The 20,847-nt window shown below is 40.5% G+C and overlaps 1 protein-coding gene across 2 annotated transcripts in view; it reads left to right on the top strand.

Annotated features, from left to right (window-relative positions):
* Window positions 1-10,235: 10,235 nt before the first annotated feature.
* The window catches only part of esyt3 (extended synaptotagmin-like protein 3), a 32,084-nt gene continuing 21,472 nt past the window's right edge, over window positions 10,236-20,847 (top strand). For both annotated transcript variants that reach the window (XR_004826120.1, XM_035773124.2), the window contains exons 1-13: window positions 10,236-10,944; window positions 15,145-15,186; window positions 15,503-15,637; window positions 16,973-17,049; window positions 17,293-17,362; window positions 17,667-17,756; window positions 18,040-18,095; window positions 18,250-18,370; window positions 18,798-18,974; window positions 19,151-19,233; window positions 19,524-19,572; window positions 20,118-20,207; window positions 20,421-20,483. Coding sequence is in view for 1 of the 2 variants with exons in the window: in XM_035773124.2 (XP_035629017.1) it covers window positions 10,606-10,944; window positions 15,145-15,186; window positions 15,503-15,637; window positions 16,973-17,049; window positions 17,293-17,362; window positions 17,667-17,756; window positions 18,040-18,095; window positions 18,250-18,370; window positions 18,798-18,974; window positions 19,151-19,233; window positions 19,524-19,572; window positions 20,118-20,207; window positions 20,421-20,483 (1,392 nt within the window). In the remaining variant the exon portion in view is untranslated. The remainder of the gene's footprint in view (window positions 10,945-15,144; window positions 15,187-15,502; window positions 15,638-16,972; window positions 17,050-17,292; window positions 17,363-17,666; window positions 17,757-18,039; window positions 18,096-18,249; window positions 18,371-18,797; window positions 18,975-19,150; window positions 19,234-19,523; window positions 19,573-20,117; window positions 20,208-20,420; window positions 20,484-20,847) is intronic.

Here is a 20,847-nt window from a genome sequence, read left to right as displayed (position 1 = left end):
GTTTTTTCCATTTTGAACAGAGGAGAAACCAAACTGCCATGAATGACTTATCATCAAATAGATATGTGAAAAACACCTTGAGGATTGATTCTAAACAATGTTTGCCATGTTTCTGTCGATATTATGGAGTTAATTTGGAAAAAGGTTTGGCGTTGTAATGACTGAATTTTGGGGGTTTTTTCTTGGCCAAATGTGATGAACAAAATGGAGCGATTTCTCCTACACAAATAATATTTTTGGAAAAACTGAACATTTGCTATCTAACTGAGTCTCCTCATTGTAAACATCCGAAGTTCTTCAAAGGTAAATGATTTTATTTGAATGCTTTTCTTGTTCTTGTGAAAATGTTGCCTGCTGAATGCTAGGCTTAATGCTATGCTAGCTATCAATACTCTTACACAAATGCTTGTGTAGCTATGGTTGAAAAGCATATTTTGAAAATCTGAGATGACAGTGTTGTTAATAAGCTTGTGAGCCAATATATTTATTTAATTTCATTTGCGATTTTCATGAATAGTTAACTTTGCGTTATGCTAATGAGCTTGAGGCTATGATTACGCTCCCGGATACGGGATTGCTCGACCCAAGAAGTTAACCAGCATGGCTGCCACATCATTCTGCAGTGATACGCCATCCCATCTGGTTTGCGCTTAGTGGGACTATCATTTGTTTTTCAACAGGACAATGACCCAACACACCTCCAGGCTGTGTAAGGGCTATTTGACCAAGAAGGAGAGTGATGCATCAGATGACCTGGTCTCCACAATCACCCGACTTCAACCCAATTGAGATGGTTTGGGATGAGTTGGACCGCAGAGTGAAGGAAAAGCAGCCAACAAGTGTTCAGCATATGCGGGAACTCCTTCAGGACTGCTGGAAAAACATTCCAGGTAAAGCTACCAAGTCAGGAATTCGGGCAAAGCTGTCATCAAGGCAAAGTGTGGCTACTTTGAAGAATCTAAAATCTAAAATATATTTTGATTCCTTTAACACTTTTTTGGTTACTACATGATTCCATGTGTTATTTTGTTAATAGTTTTGATGTCTTTACTATTATTCTATAATATAGAAAACAGTAAAAATAAAGAAAACCCCTTGAATGAGTAGGTATGTCCTTTGACTGGTACTGCACAGTGGTGAATGCATCATACGTAGTGCATTAAAGGATATGCTTTTTGTGCTCCTCTGCTCTCCGCAGACTGTCATTACACTAATGTAACAATGTCCCGAATCGGTTTTGCACATACAATTTGTATATTTTCAGATCAGCACCATGGGCATTTCTGCAGGGAAAACGCTAGCCGACTCCATCCTTGGAAAAAGAGCATGCAGACAGCGTTCTCTCTTATCAGCAAACAGGGAAACGCTCATCCAGAGGTGGTGCTCCTAGTGGCCTTACTTTAACACAGGGAAACTTAAATCCGTTTTACCAAATTTCCACCAGCATCTTAAATGTGCAACCAGCGGGAAAAAAACTCTAGACCACCTTTACTCCACACACAGAGATGCGTACAAAAGTTTCCCTCGCCCTCCATTTTGCAAATCTGACCATAATTCTATCCTCCTGATTCCTGCATACAAGCAAAAATGATAGCAGGAAGCACCAGTGACTTGGTCAATAAAAAAGTGGTCAGGTGAAGCAGATGCTAAGCTACAGGACTGTTTTGCTACTGGAATATGTTCCGGGATTCTTCCGATGGCATTGAAAAGTACACGACTTCAGTCACTGGCTTCTTTAATAAGTGCATCGATGACGTCATCCCCACAGTGACTGTACGTACATACCCGAACCAGAGGCCAGGGATTACAGGCAACATCCGCACTGAGCTAATAGGTAGAGCTGCAGCTTTCAAAGAACCATCAAAAATGCAAAGCGTCTTTACAGGATTAAGATCGAATCGTACTAAACTGGTTCCGATGCTATTCGGATGTGGCAGGGCTTGCAAACTATTACAGACTACAAAAGGAAGCACGGCCAAGAGCTGCCCAGTGACACGGGCCTACCAGACGAGCAAAATTACTTCCATGCTCGCTTCAAGGCAAGTAACACTGAAACATGCATAAGAGCATCAGCTGTTCTGGATGACTGTGTAATCACACCCTCCGCAGCAGTTTTGAGTAAGACCATTAAACAGTTCAACATTCACAAGGCCCGAATGGCCAGACGGATTACCATGACGTGTACTCCGAGCATGCGCTGACCAACTGGCAAGTATTTTCAATGACATTTTCAACCTCTTCCTGTCTGAGTCTATAATACCAATGTGTTTCAAGCAGACCACCATAGTCCCTGTGCCCAAGACCACTAAGGTAACCTGCCTAATTGACCCGTAGCACTCACATCTTTGAAAGGCTGGTCATGGCTCATATCAACATCATTATCCCAGAAACCCTAAACCTACTCCAATATGCATTGGAGTGGGTCCCCAAGAGATCCACAGATGATGCCATCTCTATTGCACTCCACACTGCCCTTTCACACCTGGACAAAAGGAACACCTATGTGAGAATGCTATTCATTGACTACAGCTCAGAGTTCCACACCATAGTGCACTCAAAACTCATCACTAAGCTAAGGAGCCTGGGCCTAAACACCTCCCTCTGCAACTGGATCCTGGACATCCTGATGGGTTGCCCCTAGGTGGTAAGGGTAGATAACAACACATTCTCCACGCTGATCCTCAACATCACCAGCAAACTGACATGGTCCAAGCACACCAAGACAGTCGTCAAGAGGGCACGACAAAACCTATTCCCCCTCAGGAGACTGGAAAGATTTGGCATGGGTACTCAGATCCTCAAAAGGTTCTACAGCTGGTAATGCGTACGGCCCAGTACATCACTGGGGCCAGGCTTCCTGCCATCCAGGACCTCTATACCAGGCGGTGTCAGAGGAAGGCCCTAAAAATTGTCGACTCCAGCCACCCTGGTCTTAGACTGTTCTCTCTGCTACCACATGGCAAGCGGTAACGGAGCCCCAAGTCTGGGTCCAAGAGGCTTATAAAATAGCTTCTACCCCCAAGCCATAAGACTCCTGAACATCTAATCAAATGGCTACCCAGACTATTTGCATTGCCTCCCCCCTCTTTTACACTGCTGCTCCTCTCTGTTATTATCTATACATAGTAACTTTAATAACTCTACCTTCATGTACATATTACCTCAATGACCTCGACTAACCGCTGCCCCAGCACATTGACTCTGTACCGGTACTGCTGTAGTCCTGCTGTAGCTCAGTTGGTAGAGCATGGCGCTTGTAACGCCAGGGTAGTGGGTTCATTTCCCAGGACCACCCATACGTAGAATGTATGCACACATGACTGTAAGTCGCTTTGGATAAAAGCGTCTGCTAAATGGCATATATTATTATTATTTATTATTATTACCCCCTATAGCCTCATTATTGTTTTTATTATATTATATTTTCTATTTTTTTTTTATTGTGAAGCCCGCTCAACAACTACATCATACCAGTCATCCATCAGATTCCCATTCAGAGCGACACACAGAGCATCCAAGGTCAATGCCCTGCTCAAGGGCATGTTGACTGATCTAACACCAGGCCAAAAAACTTAAACCCGAACCCTCCAAGATCCCCCCACAGTTCCCCAATTGCTGTCCCTCAACCATTCAAGACCCCACAGTCCCCCCAGGAAGAAAAATACAAAATAAAAAATACAATTAATTCCATTCCCCACCCCCAAGAACCTTCCAATACACCAACAACCAAGAGTAAATAATGGCTACTTCTAACAATGGAGCTTTTAGTATATCAAAAAATACTTGAAATACCTCTACCGGCATGTCATCATGCCCTGTGGTTTTTCCAGACTGAAAGGATTTAATAGCCTCAAAAAGTTATTCGAATTTGATCTTCACACTGATCTTTCTGTACATTTGTTAATTTTCAATTTGTTATATTATTTGGAAAGAATTCTTTACCATAATCTTCATTCTGTGAGAAATGATGTGACGGAAAAGAGAACATCTGCCTAAAATAATTAGCTCTTTTAAAATATAATTCAGAGAATCATAGATGACTCCACCTTCAGTAACGAGTTTCTGCAAATTCTTTTTGTTAGCGTTCCTGTATTGGAGATTCGGGAAGAATTTTCTGTATTTTCTCCATATTCCATCCAGTTTGCTTTATTTGTAACGACGTTCTTCGTTTGTAGAAAGAGAGTCGGACCGAAATGCAGCGTGGTGGTTACTCGTGACTTTAATGGAAAAAGTGGCACATGAAAATAACTATACAAAATACAAAAACAACAAACGGAACGTGAAACCTAATTACAGCCTATCTGGTGAAACTACACAGAGACAGGAACAATCACCCACGAAATACACAGCGAAACCCAGGCTACCTAAATACGGTTCCCAATCAGAGACAACGAGAATCACCTGACTCTGATTGAGAACCGCCTCAGGCAGCCAAGCCTATGCAACACCCCTACTCAGCCGTAATCCCAATAATTACAAAAACCCCAATACGAACCACAACATATAAACCCATGTCACACCCTGGTCTGACCAAACATATAACGAAAACACAAAATACAATGACCAAGGCGTGACATTATTTTTGTAATAGATTACATTAGATCATTCTTCAATAAGTTCCTCAAGTTCTTTTTGTTTTTCCTCTAATTTATTTTGTATCTCTGTAGTATCATTTTTTTTTATTGCTATCTACCTGTACTATTAGTTCATGGATTTTGTTTGTTAGTCTTATATCTTTAGCCAGAAACGGCTTTTTTATTATTGATGAATATTGAATTGAATGGTATCCCTAACAATAAGGGGATTTTCTGAACCTTTATTATACTGGAAAAATTCAGTTATAAATAATTTTGTCTTAGTTAAAAATAAGTTGTCCTCCAGTAAACTTTGATTAAATTTCCAATATCCCCGTCCAAGTGGAAAATCTCTAAGAGTTATGTGAATGCCAATTAGATGATGATCCGATCGCATTCTGTCTCCTATTAAAAGTTTAACCTTTGATGCAAGAGAGAAAGAGACAAGAAAATAGTCAGGACGACTAGCTTTTGAAGTCTCCATGTATATCTCACTAGGTCGGGTTTTTTTAGTCTCCAAATATCCACTATTTCTAATGTGTCCATAATATTTGTGATTTTCTTAAGGGCACGGTGATGATCGTTTGTAGTGATTACCTTTACGGTCCATTGAGGTCCTTAACACTGTGTTAGTCTCCTACCATAATGATTAGATCATTTGTTGCCTGTAAGTTCAATAAATTAGTTTAAATGTTTTCGAATAAGTGTGGATCATCCTGATTTGGACCATATAGATTAATGATCCAAATCTTTATTGTCCAGGTGTATATTCAAAAGGATCCACATTCCTTGCGAATCATTCCTGACTATTTGCACATTCAGATTGACATTTTTGTTAATTAATATCATCACACCTTCTGAGTTCCTTTGTCCACGACAGAAAAGTATTTCACCACCCCATTCCTTTCACCACGCAACTTCATCTAAGGATGTAGAGTGAGTTTCCTGTAAACAATGTGTTATATTCCTTTTCTTTTAGCCATGTAAAGACTGATCTTTTTTATAATCTGCTAAACCATTACAATTATAACTGGCTATACTTATTTCACCCCTTACCAAAACTAGATATCATTCTCAGTCTAAATTGACCATAATTAGTGCTTGTAAAGTTACTGCCTTCAGAGGTATTATGAAGGTCAAAACTAGAGTTTTCAAATGCCTGATATTTAGAATTCAAGAAATAGGTTATAGCAATATTTTATTCCCTTGCCTGTTTGCATGTGAGCCAATGCCACAGATGTTAGAAAATTGACACAAGATATTATGTGTGTAGCAAATCTGAGTAGGTTGATGTGTATGATATTGGATGTGATGTAGTGAGAGTGTGTACGATGTCTGTATAAAAGTAAGATGATGTTCAAATAAATAATAACTCTGCCAATTTGCATGGTTGAGTGTCTATGTGTGTAACATGTAGTGATATTGTAGCCTTAATATTCATTATGATAATTGTAATCCATATCGTATCACCATCAGAGTGGCATCCTAATTACCTTTAACATAATTGAAAAACACATCCCAGCATTTCCATAGCAATTGACATTTCACATGATCATGAGAGACCTTGCATTACTCTTGAGACTGCTTCACTACAATACAAATGTATTCCGTACAATATGTTACTATTCCCCAATACCCCTATTCTGATCTTCCCCTTGCTTGTTGTAAAAATATATAAACTTGCAGACAAATACATAAAAAAAGATAGACAAACAATAAACACATTAAATTAGAACAGTTCTCGACAATAGAGTGTCACAGGCCAGCTCATAGCCTGTGGCAAAAATGAGGGGACGCGAACAACAGGTATAGGCCAATTAAAAAATGTTCTTTATTGTAAACAAAACTATTAACTTTAAACTAAGAAAAATGAATGAGGTGTGGAAGTATCATAATGTAAGATGTATGTAAAGTGCATGGATGCGTGAATCTGTGTGTGTGAATGACTGAGTGAAAACTATGCAAAACTACAAAAGAACAAACAAAACAGGATCCTGGAGGAGCGGAGAGAGAAGTGATTAGTGACACAGTTTAAATACTGAGAGCCCAGGTGACTCCAATCACTAACGACCCTCCTCTGCCTGCAGGAGGAACCGCCCCTGCACTGCAGAGGAGGAGCCGTGACAAGAGAGAGGGAGAGAAGAGAAAATAGAGAAAGAGCGAGTGAGAGAAGAGAGCAAGATCAGATGTGTGTGTATGTACGTATAAGTCCGTATGTGTAAGCAAGCATGTAATTGAGGATGTGTGTGTTCATATCCACTTCATAATGTTCAGATATTTTTACAGTTCCCATACCTTCTTTATTTTCATAACCTAAAGACCCTGTAGAATTTACTACAGCCACAGTGTTATGGAGATGTCTGGGAATAGCTGTCCATCTATAAAGAGGTTGTCCATAAGGATAAAGGCATGCTTACCATTCTCCCTTTGTTGTCTTTGTACCGGATACAGTCTCTTACTACGTTCATTTATCTCCCTTGGAAATTGGTCATTGAGACCGAATTTGGTCCCTTTAAGCTCCCTTCCCCTGCTTTTGATCAGCTCCTTTTGTAGGTAGTGTTCAAATTTTGCAATGATCGGTCGGGGCCCCTTGGTCTTGTCGCTCCGAGCTCCAAGTCTGTGTATTCGGTAGAAAGCCACCTTGTTTACAGTCTCTATATGAAGTTTCAAGGCATGAATCCTCTGGTTTATTGGATGCGTCCTCAGCAATCCCAGTAATCAAAGATTTTCAAACATGCTACGGCTTTGTATGTCTAGTAGAAACTCCTTCATCACCCTGTTTTCCCTGAGTAGACAATCCATGTTGGAATCGTGGATTTTTACCTTGGCTGTGAGTGTCTTGTTTTCTCTTTGGAGTATGATCATTTAATTCTGGCTGAACTCCAAACTCCCCCCTCAGCCCTGCTACCTCCTCACATAACTTTTCCAGTGTTGCATGGATTCCAGCCAGAGCCCTAGCATCTACCTCAATGGTAAGTAAATTGTCTGTGTCTGTAGATTCATCTGTTTTTCTTTTTTTTGTCGGGTTAAAGTTATTTTGTGAGGTGGTCGGATCTTTCCATGATGGAGTATGTTGTTCCTCCATAGCGTAAAGCTGTTGGTACTCACCGATTTCCCTCAGGATCTCCTTAGCTCTTTACTGCAACCAGTTGTCTCACGAAAAGATAACAATGAGTCTTTCCCACGACGATGACAGGTGTCTGTAGTACAGCCAGCTAGCACTTGAGGAATCCACGCAAAAAAAGGAACACAAACTTGCAGTCCCAGCCGTAAAGGCTAACCGCGTTGTGAAATCCTTAGCAACAAAACTTTAGTTCAGATTAAAATTTATTTAATGAAAAGGTTTTAATATAAACAACAAACCGTGTGTAGACAGTACAATGTTCTGTTGCGCGCTCTGATGACATATCTGATGACTATTGTTATTTTACAGCTGCTCTTTAAATATTTCTTACTTTTATTTCTTATTCTTATTTTTGGGGGGTATTTTTTTTTTTTTAACTGCATTTTTGGTTAGGGCTTGTAAAGTAAGCATTTCACTGTAAGGTATTTGGTGCTTGTGACAAATAACATTTGATTTTTGATTCGAAATGCCACTACAGGGCTACCAGTTATGGGCAACAGGCCATGCATACTGTATGCGTTAACCAATCAAGAGCAGTTACACCTGAAATATATGTCTGTGTCTATGTCACAGTCACATGCGATTGAAGGAGCCACAAGAAGTCCAAGTGAAATGCCTGAGTGGCACTCCTTGAGGAGTGACTGCTTCTACTTTTAGGGAAGTCAGCCATGTGAGAGTGCAAAGCACAGCTGAAAACATAGCTGAGAGGAACTAGTCAAATGGCACAGATAAAGAGAATACTGTAAATGGAGACAGAGGTGTTGAGGGACTATTCAACTATGAACAACCTGAACTACAGGAAGTGTGGACTGGTTATCCACCCAAATGCACCATGGCTAGGTGCATCTGTTATATTACCCACTTGAGAGACCTTCATTCGGGCTTATAGAAGAAAAAGGCCCAAATGCAACAAGCTACATTGACTGTAGATACCTCAAAGTTGAGCATGGCACACACAAGTTGAAGGAGCGCCATTAATATTATTGAGTTCAGGAGCAGTTGATTGTCACAGGTAATTGAATGGTTGGATTGTGTTGTCCTGTGCCCATGATGACATGTTTGTGGAGCGCATTTACAAAGATACAACTCTCTTCAATAAACTAAAGCAAAAATGTGATACCTTCTTTTACACATATTAAATCTGATTAACATATTAAATGTGATTAAATAGCAGTGCACTCTTTCACTACACAGCATGTAGGATTATTTTGAAATAAGAATACAAACGATTAGAAGGCTGGCTAGAGTGACATTAAAATGGCAGAAGCATGTTGTACACTCAATGGCGCTGCCCATGCTAAAATTGCCTTTTGTTCACTAGAGAACTCTATCATTCTCTATGGCTAGTACACACGAGCTATCTAGCTTGTAAACACCTACCTAGCTACTACACCCTATCTATCTAGTACAACTCTGGCTAACTAGCTAGTACACACCAACAAGGGGTTACGCCTAGATCACACCAACAGCTTGATTGCGCAAAATTGAACACAGCATTGTCTGATATATGTGCAACAAAGGTTCAACATTCCCCTTCTGCTGCCATTTCTGTCAAGCCATCTACACATACAGTTTGATGCATACTATCGATAAATCCAATATATGTGAAACCGATGTGAAATGGCTGGCTAGTTAAGCTAATAGCTTTTCAATTGGTGACCACTTGCTCGGAGACCTTGAAGTAGTTGTTTCCCTTGCTCTACAAGGGCAGTGGCTTCTGTGGAGTGATGGGTAATGATGCCACGAGGGGGGCTGTTGTTGATGTGTGCAGAGGGTCCCTGGTACAAGCCCAGGTAGGGTAGAGGGATGGAAGCTAAACTGTCACATTGATGCACACAACCTGGGAAGCTAAACTGTTACATATAGAACGCACTGCAACTGCCTCTGCAACGCTGCAAGGCGAACACAGTGTTGCATTGAAATGAATGTACTTCTGGTATACCAAAATGGAATAAGTCTGTTGGTGTGATCGAGGCATTAGGCTGTAATGACAGACTACATTTGTGTAGAAATTGCAGGTATTGCAAGTGTGTGCCTGCACGCTTGTAGCAGGTTTTGTACCACTCTTTTTTGGGGTAGTGGGTCAAAAGGTTTGAACCCCACTGGAATCCATGATAGTGGAAACAAATGTTGGGTTGGATATATTAATGGTAGGCCACAATATTTTTTATATATGTTTTAGCACATGGGTCTATGCACAGCCCTAGTGTGACATGTTGCCAAGGCATAGTTACCTAGATTAGATATAGCAGAAAAGAGAGGTCTCTTGAAATGGAAAACCAGTTTTACTACATTCTTTGTTAAGTGAAATCTAAGCGCTATGTTTTTAGACAGGGGCTAGTTTTAATGACTGGCTGCATGGGCATCAGCTGGATTGCATTCAGTACGTTGGTGGTACGTTTTGAAACGTTCAATTGAACGGAAATGGTGGTGTACTGATCGACCAGTTGAAATTTGGGGAGGGGTTGGGGAACGCTGTCAGCATGGCCACCGCCCTTTAAATACGTCACTTGTTGCTTCAAGACACACCCACCAAACACACAAAGTATTTTCAATAACTTTTGGTGAAAACGTGTCATTCAGCACAAACTGTTCCGCAACGTAGCAAACTTTCAAGCAAACTGAACGCACCAAAGGATGCCTCGAGGTGTCAGGTTAGGAGAGGTTTTTGGGCGTAGCCACCTGTGCAGGTACAAATACGGAAGTTCCCAACTACTAGATTTGACTCAGATATCAGTCAACAGCCAATGCTACCAAATCAATCAATAGATTTGACTTCAACAGTCAGGACATTGCAATGCAGCGTAACACACTTTTTTAGGAGCGCGAAAGGACTTCAGTAGGGCCCATCTGGCCGAACAGCTACCCGTATCAACTACTCCACCCAGAGCTTCACCTACTGACAAAATGTATTCAGGCGATTCAAAAGGAACCGTCCAGGGAGGAGGATTCGGCGAGCGCACTGTCCCGGGAAGCACGGGGACGTTGAGCCCGAGCGTGGTCAACCAACTCTTGATGGAATTTCTGATGTACTTCGGGAGAGCGCTATTGGTCTTTTATCCTGTGTATTTGACAGGGTACCTCGGCCTCAGCGTCATCTGGATCCTCTTGTGTATGATGCTGATCATTTGGTGGAAGAAAAACCGCAAGTGGAAAGATATCCGAATTGGAACGGCTATGAACTTTCTGGATAACGAAACACAAGTGATCCACAACGAGTTGAAAACATTGAATATGACAACTTGGGTATGTATAGGTATGCTGTTGATGTAGGCAGAGGTTGTTCCCCATATGTGGAAAGAAAGTTATGTTATGTGGTACTCTGGCTGACATAAGATGAAAAATATGCATATACACACACGCACTCAGTCACACACAAAATTAAATTTGTCCTGGGAGTGTAATATGCAGTGCAGAAGCTTTCACCCCTCTATTCTTTCTTGCGTTTGAATCAAGCTGTGGTTTATTGCCAAATTGCAGTGAATGTTGGGCCTCTGTGTTTTGCCAAAGGCAGTCGTCAGTGCCACATTGACTACTGTGTCCCCAAATAACTGTAGGCTATAGAGCAGTGTTCTTAATCCATTCCTGTGGGACACATTAATATTCATGGGAATCTTTTTGGTGATTTTGAAGTGTTGACGTCATAGTTGTGTGATTATGTGGCAGGAGGTTTCATTCATCCATGCCTTATCACACCCATGCCTAATAGGAAACATTGACAAAGATAATAAAGTGCCACTGCTGAGGCTGTTGTACATTTAGAATAGTATTTTGTGAACATGTTGTGTAAAGTTGAAGCAGTAGTTGTCATTGTTAAAACAATATAGTGGATATTTTGTATTTCGCAATGTTCCTGTTTTGTTTTTGGGGTTGTGAGCTTTATCTCCTGCTCTCCCACAAGGTTTGGGATTACAATCCCCTGATTAGTCATCGGGTCCTGCCTAACCAGTATTTTTCCTTTCAATATCAAAACCCCACACTGTGGTAGATTAAGATGACGCAGTTCTATATGCAACCACTCTGACTGGTCCCAGATCTGTTTGTGCGGTCTTGCCAACTCATATTCTTTGTTTATCATTACAATAGCCATAAGAGTTGGCAATACGGCACAAACAGATCGGGTACCAGGCTACTCTGACACAAAAAAGGCAATGGAAAGTAAAACATGTATTAAAAAGGGAAGTTTACAGTGCCTTCAGAAAGTATTCACACCCCTTGACTTTTTCCACATTTTGTTATAGCCTGAAATAAACATGGACTAAATAGATTTGTTTTCTGCTGTCCTACAAACAATACCCCATAATGTCAAAGTGAAATTCTGTATTTTAAAATGTATACAAATGAATTAAAAATGAAAAGCTGAAATGTTTTGAGTCAATACGTATTCAACCCCTTTATTACTGCAAGTCTAAATGAGTTCAGGAGTAAAACATTGCTTAACAAATCACATAATAAGTTGCATGGACTCACTCTGTGTGTAATAATAGTGTTTAACATGATTTTTTAAAAATTACTAACTCACAATTATCTGTAAGGTCGATCACAGATTCTACCTCAAAGACCAATGAGGTTTTCCAATGCCTCGCAAGGGCACCTATTAGTAGATGGATAAAAATAAAGCAGAGATTGAATATCCCATTGAGCATGGTGACATTATTACACTTTGGATGATGTATTGATACACCTAGTCACTACAAAGATACAGGCGCCCTTCTTAGGAAGGCTCCCTTCTCAATTGCCAGAGTGGAAGGAAACTGACCATGAGGCCAATGGTGACTAAATCAGTTACAGAGTTTATGAGAGGAGAAGACTGAGGATGGAGCAAAATAACCTAATTGAAAGGGTGAAAAGAAGGGAGCCTGTATAGAATTTTTATTTTCCAAAACAGGCATCATGTTTGTAATAAGGCACTAAAGTAATACTGAAAAAAAAGTGGCAAATCAATTAACACTTTTGCATTCAGGACAAAAAGTTATGTTTGGGGCAAATCCAATACAACACCTTAGTACCACTCTCCATATTTTCAAGCATAGTGGTGGCTGCATAATGTTTTTGGGTATGCCTGTAATCGTTAATGTCTGGGGAGTTTTTCAGGATAAAAAATAAATGGAATGGAGCTAAGCACAAGCAAAATTCTAGAGGAAAACCTGGTTCAGCCTGCTTTCCACCAGACACTGGGAGATGAATTTTCCACCAGACACTGGGAGATGGATTTTCCACCAGACACTGGGAGATGAATTTTCCACCAGACACTGGGAGATGAATTTTCCACCAGACACTGGGAGATGAATTTTCCACCAGACACTGGGAGAATTTACCTTTTCAGCAGGACAAGAACCAAAAACACAAGGTCAAATCTACCCTGGAGTTCCTTACCAAGAAGACAGCGAATGTGGCTGAGTCTAAACACATTCGCTGAGTTATAATCTGCTTGAAAATGGTTGTCTAGCAATGATCAACAACTAATTTTGACTGAGCTTGAAGAATTTTGAAAATATGGAAATATTGCTCAATCTATCGTGTGCAAACATTTCTAAGAAACATGTTTTCACTTTGTTTTTATAGGGTATTGTGTTTGGTAAGATGGGTAAGACAAAATATAATGATTTTTGAATTCATGCTTTAGCACAACAACATTTAGAATAAGTCAAGGGGTATTAATACTTTCTGAAGGCACTATACAGTGGGGCAAGAAAGTATTTAGTCAGCCACCGATTGTGCAAGTTCTCCCACTTAAAAAGATGAGAGAGGCCTGTAATTTTCGTCATAGGTACACTTCAACTATGACAGACAAAATTAGAAAAAAAACAATTTTTAATGATTTTTAATGAATTTATTTGCAGATTATGGTGGAAAATAAGTATTTGGTCATAAACAAAAGTTTATCTCAATGACAGAGGCCAAACATTTTCTGTAAGTCTTCACAAGGTTTTCACACTGTTGCTGGTATTTTGGCCCATTCCTCCATGCAGATCTCCTCTAGAGCAGTGATGTTTTGGGGCTGTTGCTGGGCAACACAGACTTTCAACTCCCTCCAAAGATTTTCTATGGGGTTGAGATCTGGAGACTGGCTAGGCCACTCCAGGACCTTGAAATGCTTCTTACGAAGCCACTCCTTCGTTGCCCGGGCGGTGTGTTTGGGATCATTGTCATGCTGAAAGACCCAGCCACGTTTCATCTTCAATGCCCTTGCTGATGGAAGGAGGTTTTCACTCAAAATCTCACGATACATGGCCCCATTCATTCTTTCCTTTACACGGATCAGTCGTCCTGGTCCCTTTGCAGAAAACCAGCCCCAAAGCATGATGTTTCCACCCCAATTCTTCAATTTAGGTATGGTGTTCTTTGGATGCAACTCAGCATTCTTTGTCCTCCAAACACGACGAGTTGAGTTTTTACCCAAAAGTTATATTTTGGTTTCATCTGACCATATGACATTCTCCCAGTCTTCTTCTGGATCACCCAAATGCTCTCGAGCAAACTTCAGACGGGCTTGAACATGTACTGGCTTAAGCAGGGGGACAAGTCTGGCACTGCAAGATTTGAGTCCTTGGCGCCGTAAGTGTGTTACTGATTGTAGGCTTTGTTACTTTGGTCCCAGCTGTCTGCAGGTCATTCACTAGGTCCCCCCGTGTGGTTCTGGGATTTTTGCTCACCGTTCTTGTGATCATTTTGACCCCCTCGATCTGGTGTGTGGAGCACCAGACCGAGGGAGATCATCAGTGGTCTTGTATGTCTTCCATTTCCTAATAATTGCTCCCACAGTTGATTTCTTCAAACCAAGCTGCTTACCTATTGCAGATTCAGTCTTCCCAGCCTGGTGCAGGTCTACAATTTTGTTTCTGGTGTCCTTTGACAGCTCTTTGGTCTTGGCCATAGTGGATTTTGGAGTGTGACTGTTTGAGGTTGTGGACAGGTGTCTTTTATACTAATAACAAGTTCAAACAGGTGCCATTAATACAGGTAACGAGTGGAGGACATAGGAGCCTCTTAAAGAAGTTTACACGTCTGTGAGAGCCAGAAATCTTGCTTGTTTGTGGGTGTCCAAATACCTATTTTCCACCATAATTTGCAAATAAATTAATTAAATATCCTACAATGTGATTTTCTGTTGTTTTTTTCTAATTTTCTCTGTCATAGTTGAAGTGTACCTATGATGAAAATTACAGGCCTCTCTCATCTTTTTAAGTGGGAGAACTTGCACAATTGGTGGCTGACTAAATACTTTTTTGCCCCACTGTATATGTCAAATCAAATGTGCCTCTGATTGGTTTCTTTGTCTAATATGTCCATCTCCCTGCATACAATATAGACCTATTCAAAGTTCAAAAGTAAGTCTTAAATGAGGATGGGTCATCTTCATTATCTGGACTCCTGCCAACTCACAGAATCACAAGGGTTTGTGTCAACCAAACTCTCTTGTAAAGTTGTCTTCTCTTCCCAAAGGTACACTTTCCCGAAGTTGAGAAGGTTGACTGGCTCAACAAGGTAAAATGTTTTTTCCATTCATGCTGGTCACTCTTTGTCTGTTGTGCTGTTGTCACCTCAGCAATGGAGTTGGCCCGACGGCACAAACAGATCTGTTTAGTGTAGTCTTGGGGACGGTCTGGTCATGAACTGCTTTAAACATTGACATGTTGCCCACAAAGCTTCCAAAACAACATTGTTTTCAATGACATATCACATACACAACCTCTCAATGTTATGCTCTACATTTGTTTATCCACACAATGATTTGGTTATGCTGATCGCAACTAGTTCTCCTGTCATTCTTTGGTCATATGTCTGTCTGTATGTCTTTTAGATTTTGCTGCAGGCGTGGCCTTTCTTTGGCATGTTCATGGAGAAGCTCCTCAAAGAGAAGATCCAGCCATCCATCAGATTGTCCAGCCCATACCTCAAAACATTCACCTTCACAAAAGTCCACTTTGGTCATACAGTGAGAGAGCTTTTGTTGTGTTTGCATATCAGGTTTCACCTCGTGGTTCTAGGTTTGTATAAGTTCTAGTACCTGGGGCCTCATTTATCAACCGTGCTTAATTCTTCACAAAATGTTGGCGTACGTGAAGATCATAGGATTTGTATTCTCAACACATTTTTCTGATCAAAGCCACATGTAGCAAATAAGCTGTTACATTTTTTTGTTAACCAAACTTGAAACTTTCTCATTGACCTCCATACAAAAACTCCTTGCTTGGTGAATACAAAACACTACCTGCTGGAGAAGACTGATTATGTGGCCTTTTGTGCCTCTCGTTTTGCCTCTTCCTCTCTGCTAAACTTCAAAACCATTCGATTGTGGGATTGGGGTAAAATCCATAATTGTGCTATATATTCATTGGTATTGTCATGGCTAATTTGTAAGCGATAATTATTAATGCATTACAAGCTCAAACACTTAATCTGCAAAAATGACAAGTTAATTACTGGGCGATAGGGATTTTTTAGAACCTCAGTGCGGGGCCCATCCTAATCTGATAGTGGAAGTGGGGTGGTAGGTGCCTAGTCTCCCTTATGGCTCAAATCAGGTGCCTACATAGTATACACCATAGGCATACATAATTTACACACACACAGTATATACCCCATAGACATACATTATTCTCTCTCTCACACACACCCAGAGCGATAAGTCTGCTCAGACAGATCCAGCTCAAAGGCCCAGCTCATGACCCTCCATCAGCAGCAGATTTTAATTTAGAATGGAAAATGAATGTGTTTATGCAACATGTTAGTGCATCGCATCGATTTGTTCTCTAATCAAACCGAATCACACCGAATTGTTTCAAACTAAAACGTATTGTTCCTGTATCGTATCAGAGGCCATGCATGTATCTTGATATGTATCGAATCATCTTGAAAGTGAATGATGCACATCCCTAATGAATGGTAAGATTTGTTGTGTGGTAGCGGGAATAAACCAATCAGGAGATAATTAGAATATGAAATAAACATATTCGGCCTACGTGCCGCGCCCAGTTATGCAATCTCCTTGCTAACAGCAAATGCATTTTTTTATCATATTTTTTTATTACCATTTATGTATTAAATGAATGTCAACAAACACCTCCATTTCCCCCCAAAAAATATATTTGCATGCAAAGCAATTCTTCAAATTCCCATGCTATAAAACATATTTTTGCTACTATTTAGCACACAAGTATGATTATTCAGACACAGCCAGCATATATTTTGTGGTGCCTTATTAGATAAATGCTGCACCTGGTGAAATATATGTGTGTGTGTATATATATATATATTATCCTAATTTCAGCCCCTCCGAATCACTGGACTTAAAGTGTACACCCATGAAGTGGACAAGAGGCAGGTGGTTATGGACCTGCACATAAGGTAATAGTAGTAGTCAAAATCGAATAAATAACACACAGTACAGCACAATAAAGACACAATAGGCCTACAATGGCTAGTAGTACTGTAGTTAGTAGTACAGCAGAAGTAGTAGTTTTATTGTCCCAGAAAATCCATAACAAGGTACTGTAGTCCGTTCTATGACTCCCTGTAAACTATTAGGGCTTTGGATTTAGCTTGGTCCCAGATATGTTTGTGCTATTGACAGTGCTTTTTGCTTCACAGTTACGATGGGGATGTGGACATCGACACAGAGGTGAAGCCGCCCATCACTGCTGGGGTCAAAAGTATTCGGGTAGGCATCCGATGTTCTTGTGTGGCGTCTAGCTTGGCTCCATGTCCTACTGGCACATGCAACCACCCTATGCTAGCCTAGGATGACTGTGGTTCAAAATTGAACATTGTTATCATGACAAACAGGTTACGTCACATTATTCCTCTCACATCAAGCCGTGTGTTCAATTTGCATTGTGTGTAATGAGCTTTTTTGGTTTGAAGAGAAATTTCCCTCTTCAGGAACTGTTTTAAAACTGGTTTTGATCTTTAAATTGATCTATATCAGCCCTTTTCTAATCATGTCAGAATGTTTTATTTTTCAGTTTCAAGGCATGTTGCGTGTCATTCTGGAACCTCTGGTTGGAAATGCCCCGTTGGTGGGAGGAGTCACTATGTTCTTCATTCGTCGGCCGGTGGGTTCTGAAAGATGGCTCTGTTTGTTATTTATACCTATGACACCCAGAGATAAAAATAACCCTCTTTATTATTGTTATTTAACTAAATGTTATATATTTTTGTTTTCAGGAGGACCAAGGCTAGTAGTATAGGCTATAACTTTTTAAACCCTACCATGTCACTAATGAGTATGGGACCTGTTGTGCCCCCGTCAGGACATCGGCATCCTTGTGGTAGGATGCTAAGAGTGATGAAATGTTTCATTTAAAGTTATCAAATTCAAAATGGTTTAATTTTCAGACCCTACAAATCAACTGGACAGGGTTGACCAACCTCCTAGACACTCCAGGTCTAAGGTAACATTTTTTTTTATGTTTACATACAAGTACAAAATACATTTTAGTATTTTTTTCCTTGAAAAAGAGTTCTACAAATTCAGTTTTTTTTTCAGTTTCAAAATCACTATTTTAGATTGAAGTGACTTCTGCCCTTCAACCTTCACCTCCACAGTCACCTGTCTGAGCCAGCCATCATGGACATCATCGCTTCCCTTATGGTCCTGCCCAACCGCATGTGTATCCCCCTCATAGACCAGGTCAAAGTGGACCAGATGAGGTTCCCCCTGCCTCGTGTGAGTACAGTAAACTGATGCTCCACTGTGTTGAGACCTGTGTAAGTGCCAAAGGCCCAGTACAGTAGGTTTTCTGATCGGACAACACAGGAGGATGGATAGACACAATTTGAGTGTATGGCACATCTATGGCACAGTTCCAATGATTGGAAGTGGCTCCATTAAATTGTAATTTTCTATGAAATGTCAGAACAAGATTTGACACATCAAAAAATACTGTGGTTTAATGGGATCTTCAAATATTTCTATATCTCTAAAAATCTGTTAATCAAATCTGGGTCCTGTGTTGCTGGCTAACTTGTGTTCATATTTTGGGGGTCTAAAAATATGCTAGTTCTGTTAAATTTGTATTTTAGTGGGTGTGTTCAGTAAGATCTTGCTGTGTTTTATACTTTTTTTGTAACTACAGTATTTTTTGATGTTTTAGGGAGTTGTGAGGGTACACTTGCTGGAGGCCCGGGATCTGATAGCGAAGGACACTTATATGATGGGAATGGTGAAGGGCAAGTCTGACCCCTACGCGGTGCTTAGGGTCGGCAATATCCACTTCCAAAGCAAGACTATCCAGGAGAACCTGCACCCACGCTGGAACGAAGTTTATGAGGTAGGGACTCCTGAAAATCCTCCTACTGTAAATGTAGTCACACACACTCACGATCGTGCTGTCAACCCAGCTCTCTCCCCTTTGTCTATACAAACTTTTTATTTATTACCATATAATATATATTTGAATATATGATTTCTTACTCTGTTTTTTATCCCCTTTTTTGTCAACTGCAGTTTGTGGTACACGAGGCCCCTGGGCAGGAGTTAGAGGTGGAAGTGTTTGACGAGGACACTGACAAGGATGACATCCTGGGAAAGTGAGGAAACTACTTACTATGTGCACGAGAATAGACACAACCTCCCCATTCTGATTTCTTACCCATGATTTCTTACCCACTGCTGACCCATGTCAAACATTCAGTAGTGCACAAGTAGGTTGTGGAATGTTCATATAGAAATATGTCATGTAGAACATATGCCTCTGACAATGTAGAGTAAGGAATCATTCCGGCTCTATTCATTTTCCACAACATTTGTGTGACAAAGCCTATTGAACATGGCCCTGGTTAGATATTTAACCATTTGAGGGCTTATTTATCCATCGCAGGTTTCGCTTGGACTTTGGAGAAGTGAAGAAGGAAAAAGAGATGGATAAGGTGAGAAGGTCATATTGAATGTTTAAGTTGTGGGATAGGCAACTCAGGTCCTGCAAGGCCAAAATACTTCTGGTTTTCTTTCTCTACCTCTAATTAACTGAGGTGAATGAACCTACAGCAGCTAAGGTGATAATGGCTGGGGTCATTTTTGCTGTTCTCCAAATAGAATTTTAACATTTTTAATTGTGTAGAAATGCAGTAAATGAAATTCAACTTTCAAAAAATGTCCAGGGAGGACCTCACTAACTCAAACCCTGGTTATGGCCCTGCACACAACGGAACACATTTTTAAAATGTGGATACAAATAGAAATTATTGTTATTAGCTAAGGTAGTCTCTCGGTTTCAGTGTGTTTTCTACCTTTTGGTATCTAAAGAATGGAATGAGAAGACTCTCTTGCCAATCAGTGATATAAATCAATACATCAACTATCAGGTAGAAAAGAGAACTAGCAGAACTTTTGGCCCTCCATGTCTGGAGTTGACTAGCCTTGTTTTGAGAGGTTCTGAGGGTGATAATAAACTCTTCCCATTTCGTTGTCATAGTGGTTCCCCCTGGATGATGTGACGAGTGGAGAGGTTCATCTCAAACTGCAGTGGCTCTCTCTACAAACTGACCCGGGACTCCTAGTGGAGGTAAGCGCTCTTAAGAAGTTTAAAACCACTCTTAAGCAGTTTATAAGCATTCTTAAGCGGTTGAGCTGACTCACCCAAACCGTGTTGTGGAAGCTCTGATATGTCTTTTCATATTGTACAGCCTGGGGCGCTAAAGGAAAACAACAAATGTGCTTATTAACCGTATACAACCTTTGACGAATATTGTGTATTTCTTTTCTTTTTCCGTTACAGAAATCTGATGGCTGTGCTTGTGCTATGCTTGCTGTGTACCTAGACAATGCCTCAAATCTACCAGTAAGTACCTCTGTCAAGCCTGTACAGCCACGGAGACTCACACGTTAACTAGCACAAACAGTCTGCGATGTGAATATAAGATGCGATAACCAAGTTTATTCGGTTATGAAAACATTAGTACACATTCGCTGAGCACTAACAAGACACTCTCCACTCAATCGGAATGCCCCAGGGTGCCTTAGCACATGCATATAACAAAGAGTTAGCAATTTTGCATAAACATCATGTGATAGGCCGATGACAATCAAATATAAATGTTACAATGTAATCCCCTTATTGAAGATTATCATCACCAGTACCATCATTTGTAACTCATCACAATTGACCCTTCGCAAAGATCTGCCTCAGAATTTTGGGCAACCAT

Source organism: Oncorhynchus keta, chromosome 7 (assembly GCF_023373465.1).
Source record: "Oncorhynchus keta strain PuntledgeMale-10-30-2019 chromosome 7, Oket_V2, whole genome shotgun sequence".
NCBI classification, from domain to species: domain Eukaryota; kingdom Metazoa; phylum Chordata; class Actinopteri; order Salmoniformes; family Salmonidae; genus Oncorhynchus; species Oncorhynchus keta.
Note: the sequence above shows the minus strand (reverse complement) of the source record. Positions and strands in the feature narration are given on the sequence as shown.